The 14,196-nt window shown below is 44.0% G+C and overlaps 1 protein-coding gene across 50 annotated transcripts in view; it reads right to left on the bottom strand.

Moving 5' to 3' along the window:
* The window catches only part of LIMCH1 (LIM and calponin homology domains 1), a 211,351-nt gene that overhangs the window by 14,941 nt on the left and 182,214 nt on the right, over nucleotides 1–14,196 (bottom strand). For 40 of the 50 annotated variants that reach the window (XM_083457894.1, XM_083457905.1, XM_083457916.1 and 37 more), the window contains 8 exons: nucleotides 13,340–13,409; nucleotides 11,964–12,142; nucleotides 10,325–10,430; nucleotides 6,793–6,821; nucleotides 5,372–5,455; nucleotides 3,475–3,567; nucleotides 1,122–1,226; nucleotides 490–626 (listed from right to left, as the gene is read on the bottom strand). In XM_083457894.1, coding sequence (XP_083314020.1) covers nucleotides 490–626; nucleotides 1,122–1,226; nucleotides 3,475–3,567; nucleotides 5,372–5,455; nucleotides 6,793–6,821; nucleotides 10,325–10,430; nucleotides 11,964–12,142; nucleotides 13,340–13,409 — 803 coding nt within the window. The remainder of the gene's footprint in view (nucleotides 1–489; nucleotides 627–1,121; nucleotides 1,227–3,474; nucleotides 3,568–5,371; nucleotides 5,456–6,792; nucleotides 6,822–10,324; nucleotides 10,431–11,963; nucleotides 12,143–13,339; nucleotides 13,410–14,196) is intronic. The other 10 variants (XM_083457941.1, XM_083457942.1, XM_083457943.1 and 7 more) reach the window with 1 other exon arrangement.

Genomic DNA, 14,196 nt, shown 5'->3' with positions numbered 1-14,196 from the left:
TACCTGAAGGGGCGTCTCCACCCTCATTGTTCAGCCTGGAAACTGAGGTCCAGCTCTGAGGGCCTCCTGGAGGTTCCCTCCCTGCGAGAAGTCAGGTTACAGGGAACCAGGCAGAGGGCCTTCTTGGTAGTGGCGCCTGCCCTGTGGAACGCCTCCCATCAGATGTCAAGGAAATAAACAACTGCCTGACTTTTAGAAGACATCTGAAGGCAGCCCTGTTTAGGGAAGTTTTTAATGTTTGATGTTTTATCGTGTTTTTAACATTCTGTCGGGAGCCGCCCAGAGTGGCTGGGGAAACCGAGCCAGATGGGTGGGTATAAATAAATTATTATTATTATTATTATTATTATTATTATTATTATTATATCTAACGGCAAACATTCTGTATGTTCCCTAGTAGGAAGATGGCTCAAGCGGTTTCTGCATATATTCTTTTGGAAGAAACACCTGTGCAGGCACACCCCATGAAATGTTATTTCTTTTACACACCTCATATTCTCCTTCCATGGTTCATATTCTTTGCTTTTTGAAAAGGGAACACCATCTTGCTCAGAAAATAAATTCTTCCGAGTTCTATCTTCCTTTTGCTTATCTTCCTCTTCAGAGTAGCTCACGTCCACCATATTCTACAAAAATTAGAGATAAAAAAGAACTATTAAAAAAAGAACAGCCTACTTATTTAACAAAGAAAAAATGGGGGGGGGGATTATTTAAAAGTACATTATACTTTCAGGATTTGACAGAGATGGTTAAAAAAAAAGTGTCTTTAAAACGTTTTACCTCTTCACCTCCAACAGGTTGGGCCATAGTGTTTTAGTCTCATTTGATTTCACCCATTGAACAACGCCACACTACTGCCCCACCAAATCGCCCTCAAAGTCCAGCTATCTCAATGTCCGAACTTGTTTGGCCAGCTTCTCATTTCAGACATAGCTATATAATTCTTCCATCACACATTCATCCTCAGCCTTCCAAAGATTCTTTCCCCAAAGAGAAGGCTAAACCCCAAGGCATTTTAATTCAATGCTGCTTTCAAAGCAGACACTGCAACCAGATCCCTGAACTGCTGCTTTCAAAGCAGACACTGCAACCAGATCCCTGAACTCCACCAGCAAACTCACCACAGTCCCATTTCCATCCGTCACAGAGGAAGACGTGGACAAGGGTTCGGCAGAGCTCGAAGTGACTGTGAATGGTACCACAGTGTCCTCAATGATCTTGCGTTCCTAAAGGAGAGGTAAGGATGTCGAAAGAACGAAATGGTGAAAGTTTGGCAACAAAACCCAGCTGCATCATTAGGAACCAGGCGATATAAGACTCAAATGTGCCCTTTCCCGATTTTCCCCCAGGGAGGAATGGAATGCAGGGAAGAGGCACAGGGAAGAGGCTGGAAGTCAGATATCAATGGACATTTTATAAAATAATAAATGTAATAAAATAAAACTGGGCCGAAAAACAAAGGATGTAACTCCCCTGGCTGGATCCCATCATAGTCCAGCATTGACTGATTTCTTTTAAATTGTTGCTACTGAGAAATTTCCACGGATAACAAAGGTACATATACCATCTCATAGTCCAGCATTTTGTTTCTAACAGCAGCCAATCTAATGCCTTTGGGAAGCTTACAAGTAAGGTAAGAGGATTCATTCTGATGTGTTTGCAAGGAGACTGGATGATACAGTGCTGAAACCCCACATTTCCCAGGGCACTTTCCTTATTGCCAAAAATCCGATCTTACGGGGAAGTAGGGTCATTGTGCAAAACCTCCCAGTTAACTCTTAACTGAACAACTTGTCAGTATGTGACTGAAACGCACTTGAAAATAGCGAGAGTCTGTCAACAAACCCAGTTTGGAAATAAATGACGCTGCGTTTTTAAAAAAGCTAGTGCCCAGATCATAAGAAGTCATAGGTAAAGGTACCCCTGCCCGTACGGGCCAGTCTTGACAGACTCTAGGGTTGTGCGCCCATCTCACTCAAGAGGCCGAGGGCCAGCGCTGTCCGGAGACACTTCCGGGTCACGTGGCCAGCGTGACATCGCAGCTCTGGCAAGCCAGAGCCGCACACGGAAACGCCGTTTACCTTCCTGCTAGTAAGCGGTCCCTATTTATCTACTTGCACCCGGGAGTGCTTTCGAACTGCTAGGTTGGCAGGCGCTGGGACCGAACAACGGGAGCGCACCCCGCCGCGGGGATTCGAACCGCCGACCTTTCGATCAGCAAGCCCTAGGCGCTGAGGCTTTTACCCACAGCGCCACCCGTGTCCCATAAGAAGTCATAGTTCTGCTCTATTCCGTGCTGGTCAGGCTACAAGTGGAGCAATGTGGCCAGTTCTGGGGTCACATTTGAAGGAGGACATTGGCCAACTGAAGTGTGTCTAGGAAGAGGGTGACGAGGAAGATGAGCGGTTCAGAAACCATTTCCCGTGAGGAACCGCTGAAAGAGTTCAGTATATTTAGCTTGGAAAGAAGAAGGTTTGGTGAGCGGATGGTGGAGGGGGCAGCTAAAGAGCTGGACTAGAACCAGTGGCTGAAAAACTGCAGGGAAGTAGGTGCCGGCTAAACTGTAGGATAAATTTCTTAATAGGAAAAGCTGTTTAACGGCGGAACAGACTGCCTCAGTGTGGGAATGTGGAGGAAGGAGAGGATATATCATGTTTTGATATTATCCCTCCTCACTCACACTAGTGAGCAAACAGAAGAGCACATTCCCTTTGCAACTTATTGGAAGCAAGTTGATGATTCGTTAGAATCCTTTAATTAAGCAGTCCAGTCTGGCTTGTTGCTGGTTAAGTTTCTCCTTCATTTCCCTCTTAAAATAATAACAGCACAACACAGTCTTCTTTAAAAGTAAGAATAAAGTTTTACTCACATTCAGTTCACAGCAGTGATCTGAAGGCAAGCTTTATCTTGTGGTTACAGTGAAAAGAAGTCTGAGCTACATCTCAGCTTGTGGTCTCCATCCTTTGTGAAGGTTGAGCCATGCGCTGGCTGAGAGCCAGGAGAGCGAGAGTCCAAGAGAGAGATGATTGCGTGGCCAACCCTTTTATCTGGTCAGTTGGGTCACGCCCATCTACCTGGTCACACACAGGGAGTGGAAGCTCCAGAGCATGTATGACAGGAAGTCCTCCCTATCTGGAGCCACATTCCCCTGTGCGTCCATTCTAGGCAACAGGAAAATGTTGTACTTGACTGCTCTAGTAATAATACATCCCACACTCAGGAATGGTGGGCTCTCCTTTACTGGAGAGGCTAGGGGCAGCCATCTGCCAGGGACACTCTAGTTGCATCCTGTATTGCAGATCCTGCTCTAAGCAAGGAGTTAAGACTAGTTGACTTCTGAGGACCCCATGATTCTGGCAAAAAACACACACACCAAAAAACAACCCAACCCAAGGACAAGGCAAATTAAACACTGTATTACAGCCACCATGATACAGGTACAGCCACATCAAAGCTGCGTCTCTGCCTTCGTACCTCCTCATAGTATTTCCGCTCCTCCTCTTCAACTTCCTTTTGTGCCTTTTCCCATTCTTCTTTCAACTTGTCCTGCTCTTTCTGATACCTTTCCTGCAGAGAGTTCCAACACAAGCTGTTAACTTAGGAATTATGGGAAGTGGGAAATTGTTTCCTCCTCTGGGTTCAAAGAAGAGCTCCAAATGAATATTTATTTGGAAATGCAACTGCTCTTTGATCAGTAAAAGAAGAAGAAGCAAGACTCGCTAGAGTCAAGGATTCCTTCAGAGCGAAAAAGCAATAAAAAAAGATATTTGAAAAACCTTAAAATTTAACATAAAAAACCCCCCAGGAGTTGCTACCCTTCCTCTTCCATAATGCCTGATTCACTTTTTGACATTTCATTTGCCTGTGTTAAAAGATTTGGAATGGGAGTTGGGGAAAATACACTACAATGTCATAATGAGGGATGAAGTTTATTGACTTACGCACTGAGGAAAGAGAAACATGGAAAAGGGAGGAAGCAGAAAAACTGATACAGGGAAGAACAGAGAAGGCGAAGAATATACAGGGTGAACATTGACTATTTGTTTCAGAAAGTTGCTTGTCTGTTTGCTATGCATTCGGACATCTCTTATGATATTGTAAACAAATTTTACGTGATGGTTCCTGAGATCACGTAGCAGGTTTTTGTCTATGTTTGGATAAAATGGGCTATGATTTGGAATCAAGATGGTGGACTGAACCTTTCAAAATTTCACTGATTTTAAGAGCTGATTTCAAAACTGCACTGATTTTTTTGTTTCTTTGTTTCTTAGAATTCCCAAGAAACTATGGGTATGAGGGTGCTAGTATAGATGCAATAGTGGGTGATAAAGATGGTACTCAGGTATGAAAAAAACTGAAAAGCTTTACTTTTCTCAAAGTTTTAGTGCCTTAGTCCTTCCTCCTCCAATGACTGTAACATCAGCTATAATTCTATGAGATCTTTTGGTGTGGGCAAAGGATAAGACTCAGTGCTGTAAGGAAAATGACCTAACTTTTAGAAATACCCACTAAAATAAAAAAAAATGAAATCTCCCTAAGCTAGATAATATTTTTTCTGTCCCTGGTTCAACCTTCAATTTTATATTCATCTCAAATCATAAGGCAGCATGGCTATGACATGTTTGATTAGCAGCTGATCAAATTTTGATTGCTATCTGAAACAAAATCCATTCTCAGCCATAAAACAGAAGGCAAAGGAGGAGGGAGGGAGGGAGGGAGGGAGAAATAACAAAAAAAATCCACTATACTTGGAAACATGGGACATACATTTTCATTTGGCTAGGTTTGCATCCGAGTTTAACTGAGGTTCATAGATATATTGACTTTGGCAGTAATCTAATCAGGATAAACTGCTGCCAGTAAAATTTTAATGAAAGATGAAGAACTATGTCAGCTTATAAGATAAACAGACAACGTATAAAGGTCTTAAGTGGAGAAGATGACAACTAGCCAAGTAGTTGATTGTTCTAGAGTGGAATTATTTTCTAAAAAATATACCCATTCTCAATGAATACCCATTTTCTGAATTAAAAAAGGAACCCTTCAAATCGTATTCACTTCCCAACATCCCTATGCCTAGCCCTTTAAAATGTGTATCATTAAAATGCATATCATCAACACCACTATGTTGCACTTCTGCTGAGAGTTTTGTATGCTTTTCTCTTTCATGGAAAAATCTGGGAGCCAGTCAGGGTCTCTAGATGAATGGGGAATCAAAGGATTATGTGACTAATAAGCACATGTGGCTCAAGTTTTAAGGAAAACTTCTCAACTATGGAAAGGTAGGCTTGGGAGAAATTTCAGAAGCCACGATACTCCTCGAAAACCAGGTAGAATACAAATGTAATAAACAAATAAGGATGGGAGATACCTGAAGCACACGCTCCTGTTCATGCTGCCATCGTTCTTGCCGCTTACGCTCCTCCTCTGGGTCCCAAGACCAGCAACCAAAGCGCTGAAATAAAGTTGATGGATACCATTAAAGGCTAGGAATACATATCAGAAATAAACTGCTTTCAACGTTTATTACTTTAAAACACACACACACACACACACAACCAAATTTTTCTGAAGATGTTTAAAATAGTCACACACAGACCAAAAAAGCCTGAAGCATTTTCTTTGGGAATAATAGGAACAGAAGTCCCGCAAAAGTTGGTTAAATTCTTTATGTACGCCATGGCCGCATCCAGAATTCTGTGCCCACAGAAATGGAAAGAAGTGCAGTGGTACCTCAGTTGTCAAACGCAATCTGTTCTGGAAGACAATTCGACTTCCGAAACGTTTGACAATCGAGGCGCAATGGGAGGTCAGCAAATTCCATTGAGGAAATGGAAAAACGCGCCTCGGAAGCCGTTCGACTTCCAAGGTGCGTTTGAAAACGGAAGCATTCACTTCCGGGTTTTCAGCATTCAGGTTCTGAATCATTCAGCTTCTGACATGCTTGAAAACCGAGGTTCCACTGTACCAGCAGCAGAGGAGTGGACTTACTGGACTATGTGGAGATGGTGAAAATACGAGGGGAGGGGAAACCCCTCAAATATATTCATACATACACATCATCTCCATCCAGTAAGGGACAAGGAAAGTTCTACCTATGGAAGTTGGATTCTGCGTGGGCAACCAGCGTGGGGACAAATATGCCCAGAATGCAATTTCCACTAGCCCCATTGTCATTGTTCAAGATGTGGACCCATAAATGTCTACGTCAACAGAGGAGTGCTGGGACCGATCGATATAAATGCACCTTTGCAGTTAATGTGCAGATTTTTAAAAATGTAAACAGCATCAGTTGGGGGGGGGGCAGCTGATAATAGGGTGAGAACAGGCATGGAGGGGGAAATATAATCCTTTCCTCCCTTGCTGTGTTCTTGCGGAAAATTCCTCCTCAGAAGGTGGCATTGTGAGAATCCCCCACTGGTGACAATGCCCTGATCCCATTAATTCCCACTGATCCTATTTGCGCTTTTAAAATAACTGCTTATTAAATGGAAAGATGCACTGAGTGCCACGTGTAGTTTGGCCATCAACGATATTTTTAAAAAGTGTCTTAATTAGGGCTGGAAAAAGCATTCGACTTCTTTGTTTTCTTCTTTCTCGGGGAAGGCTCTTGATCTGACACATTCCAAATGTTGTGCTTTCTAGGCACATAGAATGGAAGAAAAATGCTGAAAATAAATTAATTTAAGGCTTGGGCAAGCCAGCCACATAAGTAATTCACAATTAAGTCTGGGAACAAATAAAAAAACCCAGGTGATACTTTTCACAAGAGAAAAACAACGCTTAACTTACATTTGATTTGTCACTGTTATCAGTGCCAGCTGCATGGAGAAAAGAACAATTGCAATTAAAAATGCCAAAAGCAAGCTTATTTTTCAAATGAAAGGCATCATTTATTTACATGTATTTTTACACCCTGCTCTCCAACCTTGAAAGGGTTTCCAACACTAACAATTTAAAACTGACAAGTTAAAACTGCAGCCATTAACCTCAGATTTTGGCAGGTTCTTGGGCAAGGTGTCCTCATCTCCCTGAATGGGCTTTTGCTTCCTTGCAGCTCTCTCCCCCCCCCTTGCCCTGTCCATCTTAGGGATGCATAAGGATTTCACACTGCCTACACCAAGGGTCAGCAAACTTTTTCAGCCATGGACCGGTTGACCGTCCCTCAGACCATGTGGTGGGCCGGACTATATTTTGAAAAAAATAATGAACAAATTCCTATGCCCCACAAATAACCCAGAGGTGCATTTTAAAGAAAAGCACACATTCTACTCATGTAAAAACATGCTGATTCCTGGATATATCCACGGGCCGGATTGAGAAGGCGATTGGGCCGGATCCGGCCCCCGGGCCTTAGGTTGCCTACCCCTGGCTTACACTATTAAGCAGGTCTTCACTTTTCACCCTTCTCCAAAATTTGAAATGCAACTCTGAGCTCAAAACACATGCCGAAGTACATTTAAAAATCAGCATTTTGGGGTCACTGACATACCAAAAAAGTGTGATTCTTTGTGCAGGTTTTCTCTCTCTTTCTAAATGTGCATATTGATGGAGGAAAAGCGAAAGAACAAAGGTGTGAATGAATTCATGAGAAACTGGCACAGGTTGGAAACTGACTGATCCATCTATCCCTATTTGCCCCAGGCCCAATGCGCTGCAGAATAAGTGTCCTTTCTCTGTGATCCTGTCACTCACTGAGCTTGGAGAGGACAGCAAGTAAGGGGGATGAACAGCAAGGCCAATGGGCTCAGGGTCAGAGGTAAGTCCCCTGATTAGCAGTTGCCCAGTTCTGTCAATTCGTGACGCCAACCTCTTTAGGATGAATCCATGCAGAAAAAGATATCAAGAGTCTACAAATCTTTCCTTAATAATCTGCAACTTTTTAGAGAGGGAAACCCCCTGAGAAAGCAGACAGACAGACCTTCCATCAACCTCTATGCAGATGGAGAAAGGACAGCATCAGCATTAAGTCAACTTTAGGTTCTAAGCTACTGCTGGCTACCAACAGCTACTGCTTTTGACCACATGCTATCTAAGTTCTATTTCCCCATGTGGGGAAAGGGAATGTGTCACTCCAGCGCCACAGTTACCAAGAGAGCTCTTGCCATCTTTTGGTGAGACAGTTTTGATCTCGACAGCTTCGCGGTATTATGGAGCGAATTGACAAAGTAGATGGTGGCATTGCTCTGTTATACATCGAAGGCGAGCTCTTTGCCAACTACGCAACTCTCTACGAAAGCAAGGAGGATGGGCAGAGATACTAGCTGTGGACACGTTCTAGAAGACACCTATGCGGCGTAGCAAGAGGGCAGGCAGCCGCATCCGAGGCTGACACTTTACCTGACTGTGAGAAAAATTGGGAGCGCCGCCAGGAGTTCCGAACCTTAAGCGGAACGCTGGGGCTGTTGGGCGACTCTAGAGTAGATGGCAGGCCGGGGGGGGGGGGGAACAAAAGAAAAGACACAACACTGTGAAAGGTAAGCAGAGACCAGAGAGCAGCCAAGAGACTCAGGAAGATGATTAACAAATCTTGTGAAAGTGGGCTGGTTGGTTCTAGCTTCCCATGGAGATCAAGCGAGGGCTGTCCCAGGGAAGATGGAGCAAGCTTGTTTTCTCCCGTCCTGGAGGCCAGAATCTGAACCAATGGCTTCAAGTTACAGGAAAGGAGATTCCAACTACCGTACTTTTCACCCTATAGGACGCACTTTTTCCCCTCCAAAAATGAAGGGGAAATGTGTGTGTGTCCTATGGGGCGAATGTAGGCTTTCGCTGAAGCCTGGAGAGCGCGGGGGGTTGGTGCGCACCGACCCCTCTTGCTCTCCAGGCTTCAGGAAGCTATACACTAGCCGTGGGAGACACAGCTCTCCCACGGCTGGCGGAGACCTTGCCGGCACCCAGAAGCTTGGGGCGCGCTGTGCTCAGCACGCCCCAAGCTTCGGGCTTCGCGCAGTGCTCCGATAGCCGTGGGAGAGCCGCACAACTTTGCACGGCTCTCCCACGGCTAGCGGATAGCAGCCTGTTCTGGGGGCTGGGGTCGGGGGAAGCTCGGGCTAGCCCCCGCACCTGGGGGGGAAATATTTTTTTCCTTTATTTCCCCCCCCCCAAAAAAACTAGGTGCGTCCTATGGGCCGGTGCGTCCTATGGGGCGAAAAATACGGCAAATATCAGGAATAACCTTCAGACTGTAAGAGCTGTTTGACAGTGGAGGTGATGAGAGGAGGTGGACTCTCCTTCCTTGGAGGTTTTTAAGCAGAGGTTGGATGGCCCTACTCGAGTGTAGGCTCAACTCCTGACACACCTGTCATGTATTTGAGATTCCTGCATTGCAGGGGGTTGTACTGGATGACCCTCAGGGTCCCTTCCAACTCGACAACTCCTTGATTCCATGTTTGAAAGCAACGAGAAAATGGCAAAACTAATACTGTCCTACATGTATCCTTGATGTGTTACTCTCATGATTGTTTTGATTGCGATTTGGCTGCTTTACTTATATCTCGTAGCCCGTCTTAGGCCCAGAATGATGGGAGAAAAGGAAGGGGCAGAATGAAGACTGAACAAATAATAAATAAAAAATGGTTTCCATGGTGCTTCTCGTCAAGGGTCTGAAGGCAATCTACAGTCCCTGTTCGCCCAGTACTTCAGTCTACACAAGTCTCCTCCTCCCACCTTCCTGCTGTCAGTGAAGGAACAGTCCTAGGAAAAGGTATCAGCCTTTTCCAGGGACAGTCATCATCCTTCTGGCTGCCTGTTCTGCTTCTGAATAGAGGTTAAGAATACCAGAGCAAGGGTGAGGTTGGTTCAGTGCCTCCAGGCTGCTGGAAGATCACAATCCCATTGTGATTCAGTTTTATTCTGCTATTGCCAACCATAGGAGAATTCTACCTGGGGACATAAGGAACACCAACTCCTTTCTTCATGAAAGCCAGCAAGCAAGAGAACCAGCCAAGAAGTCCTCAGTTAACTGTAGTTTCCCCCTCAAACTCAGAAATTATCATAACGAGTTTTAGAACAAGCCAACTTCAAAACTTGTCTTGTGATCCTGGCTTATTTTGAGGCTGTAAACCATGGTTTCCCCAGTTTGGATGAAAAATAAAACTGTGGTTAACGGAAGACTTCCTGATTCGTTTGCTCCTGACATGGAGAGGAGAATGAAGAGGTTGTGCGTGTGGTCAAAAGGCCTGCCATAACTTGTATTATTATTATTTTTAAAAAAGCAAAAGTATGATGTTACAGACTTGTCCTCTACCCCTCTGGCAAATGTTCAAGGATGCACTGAGAATACACCCCTAATTCTTCCTCCCACCCCACTTCCTGTTTTGTTTACCTTGTGGGGCAGAATTCTGCAAAACCACTTGGCTCCTCTCAGGGATTATCTTCAAAAGTGGAAATATGATGCCTCCATCTTGCACAGGGGCTTCCAAAGTCTCTACCTAGGCCAATTTTTGAAGACTAGAATCAGTTCTAAGACAACAAAATAGAATACAAAATATAGACCCTCCTTGTTAGCACTGCCTATCGATGGATTTCTTAGCTACACTAATTAAACAGTCTAGGCTGTATCAGGTAAGCAGGATATTCTGCCTAAATTGAATTATTTATTATGGAATATATGGTCTACTTTTTCTAACCAAACAGATGCACTGAAGTGGCTGGAAGTCCTAAAGACAGACCCATGAAAATCACAAAACTGGTGGTCTGAATATAATTGCTTTACTTTGTTTATGAAAACAAATGAGGACATCTAAACATTTTTTTTTGCTTGTTTGTTTGCACTGGCTGACATAATTCACAATGCATTTTCCCTTATTTCCCTCCTTCCTGTGTAGTAACAGTCCTACATCTGTCCGAACAGAAATATATTAGACTAAATCCCCGGTTCTGCAGATGCATAAATGAAGCTTGCTTTTTAATCTTCTAAATCTATTTGCAAGCTAGAACTGACTAACAGAAAATTCTTCTTTCCCGTTTCGTGTGAACCCTTTCCCATGAGGGTACACATCTCCTCATGGGAAAGATGAGCACATTCCATCTTCACATGGTGGAAATGCAAAACGAAAACCAGCTGTGTATCTTGCATTTTGCCGGTCAGCCTAGACAAGACGCAAAATGTGTCGTTAGGAACTATTCTGTACTCTCAAAAAAATTAATAATAGCTACGTATGGGCCCTGTTCTCTAGCGGCAGCTAGACTGGTGACTGGAAGTGGCCACCGGGACCATATAACACCAGTCGTAGGATCTACACAGTCGTAGGAGCCAGTGTGGTGTAGTGGTTAAGAGCGATAGACTCGTAATCTGGGGAACCGGGTTCGCGTCCCCGCTAGACGAAAGGGTTTTCCGTTTTGGAGGTGCTTCGCAGGACGAATTTCTCTATGGGCTTGCTTCGCAAGACGAAAATGTCTTGCGATTCCTGGGGGTTTTTTTCCGCTCCCCACCCCCTTTTTCTAAGGCACTAAGCTGCTAATAGCCTTTTAGCAGCTAATCCGCTAATCCCTTAAGCCTTTAATAGCCGCTAATAGCCGCTAATAGCGCTAATCCGCTAATAGGGTTGCTTCGCAAGACGAAAAAACCGCAAGACGAAGAGACTCGCGGAACGGATTCTTTTCGTCTTGCGAGGCACCACTGTAGTATTATTATTATTATTATTATTATTATTATTATTATTATTGTGTGTGGCAAGGGAAAGTTTCGCTCATTTGTATTGTTGAAGAGCAGTGAAACTGAAGGGGCAGCACTGCTTGGTCTGCTGTTCTCATCTTGATGAAAACCATCCTTGGGATGCTATTAGCACAGAAAAGAAGAATATGTTTTCAGACTAATAGCAGAGTGCAGAAGGAGGGATTTTTATTGGGATTATGGCATTGGACAGAAGAATCGACCCTCCCCCTGCTGTAGTTTTTAACTGATGCATTGAGCCTCATGTCTAGCACCATCCTCAACTGTAGGTTTTAGTGCATCACGCTACCTTCTGGATAACTGGTGCTTCTATATCCTTCAGTTGCCCCCTTTCAAGTTTCTTCGGTTCCTCATTTGAGCCCATTTCCTTGCGATGATTACTGAGGGAAGAGTTCATGACGGAAGAGAACTCCGCCATGGCCACAGTAGGGCTGGCACGGGAAACGGTTGTGCTGAATTCTTTGTGGTCTGAAGCAGGATTGGAGGAACAAGGGAAAAGCAAACAAAAAATCAATCAGGACGATTAAATAAGAAAGGGAAGTGCAGCCTCGTCGAAAGAACGTCGAAAATGTTATCCAATAAAAAGACACACAGAAAATATATTCAGAAACGTTTCTCTGAGCATATACTGTTGCTTTGTTTTAATTCTCATTTTATGTAACTGTTGCCTGTTGTATGTCTAAGTATGTGTGTGTGTGTGTGTGTAGACACACAGAAGAAGAAAAATGTACACAATGGCCACTATTTCTAGAAAGCAGAAAGAATAAACTGGCCCACAACTTTTAGCCAGTTAGAAACAGTGCTTTTTTTTCCCTAAAAAAAAAATGTTTAGGGGTTACTCTCATTTTCCTCCTCATACTGAAATACTGTCCCTCAATGAGGCAAAACTTAGATTCACAAAAGGTTTAGGGCTATGCGTACGCCTTTGTCCCCCCCCCCCCCCGAAAAAAGCACTGGTTAGAAATATGAAGTTGACTAAAGTGATGCCCCAAGTTATCGGACAATACACTCAAAAGATGCAGTATAACTTTAATATAAACACTTTTGCAGCATCTAAAAGGAGGCATTCCACCTGCTCTCACATAGAAAGGAATGCCTCTTTTAAGATGGTTCACACTACAAAACATACCTGCCAAGGATAAAAACAAAATATTGCATGCCTCTTCCTTCAAAATTTACTGATTTATCCACCCATACATAGCTTTAATAATTAAAAAGCTAATAACTAATTTAAATTTCGTTCCCATTTTTCCCCACTCTTAATTTCAGGGTCATGGCTTCAAGCTCCACATTGGACAAAATATTCCTGAATTGCAGGGGGTTGGACTAGATGACCTGGTGGTCCCTTCCAACTCAACCGTTCTATGGTACTTCTATGATACCTGGAGGGCATCATACTGGTTGACCTGCTGTTGAAACTAATGTGGGTTTTTTAAATCAAGTTTTATGCGTTATATACTTTCCAAGTTATTTTCATGCTTTTATTTTGAAAAACATCGTAACCCATCAAAAGCCTTTCAAAACCTGGGCAAAAACAAACACGATGTTCACAGCTGTAAACTGCTTAATTACAAGTTAGCTTTCTTTCACAAAACCTCTAGAGGGCACTGTTCATGTATGTGTATAGACAAAAAGCCCATATAATAATTCTTTAAAGCAACGAACCTGGGGACAGTCTTTCCGAATCGGTTTTCTCGTTTTGGTTGATTGATTTAGTTTCTTCCATCAAGATGCCCTGCAGAGAACATTTATATTACTGTCGACCGACAGGCAGAACAAATACAAACTTTTGTGCTTTTCTTCATGCAACAGCATAATTTGCTCCTCCAATTCAGAGTGGCCGGGATGTTAATTAAGACACGTATTTTAGAACAGTTACACACTGGCTTAAATTAGACTGCTTCGAAGCAAGGGACATTGAGCGAGGGAACCGCCAGAAGGCCCTCGGCACTGGACCTCAGTGTCCAGACAGAACGATGGAGGTGGAGATGCTACTTCAGGTATACTGGACTGAGGCTGTTTAGGGCTTTAAAGGTCAGCACCAACACTTTGAACTGTGCTCAGAAACGTACTGAAAGCCAGTGTAGGTCTTTCAAGACGGGTGTTATATGGTCTCAGCGGGCGCCCCCAGTCACCAGTCTAGCTGCCGCATTCTGGATTAGTTGTAGTTTCCGGGTCACCTTCAAAGGTAGCCCCACACAGAGTGCATTGCAGTAGTCCAAGCGAGAGATAACTAGAGCATGCACCACTCTGGTGAGACAGTCCGCGGGCAGGTAGGGTCTCAACCTGCATACCAGGTGGAGCTGATAAACAGCTGCCCTGGACATAGAATTGACCTGTGCCTCCATGGACAGCTGTGAGTCCAGACTGACTCCCAGGCTGTGCACCTGGTCCTTCAGGGGCACAATTACCCCATTCAGGACCAGGGAGTCCTCCACACCTGCCCGCCTCCTGTCCCCCAAAAACAGAAGTGGCATGCAGTGTTGTTGTTTTTTGCAGGGAAACAGGGACAGAGGAGCCAA

Source organism: Podarcis tiliguerta, assembly GCF_965153285.1.
Source record: "Podarcis tiliguerta genome assembly, chromosome: 9".
Lineage (NCBI taxonomy): Eukaryota > Metazoa > Chordata > Lepidosauria > Squamata > Lacertidae > Podarcis > Podarcis tiliguerta.
This window is presented reverse-complemented; position numbering and strand designations above follow the sequence as displayed.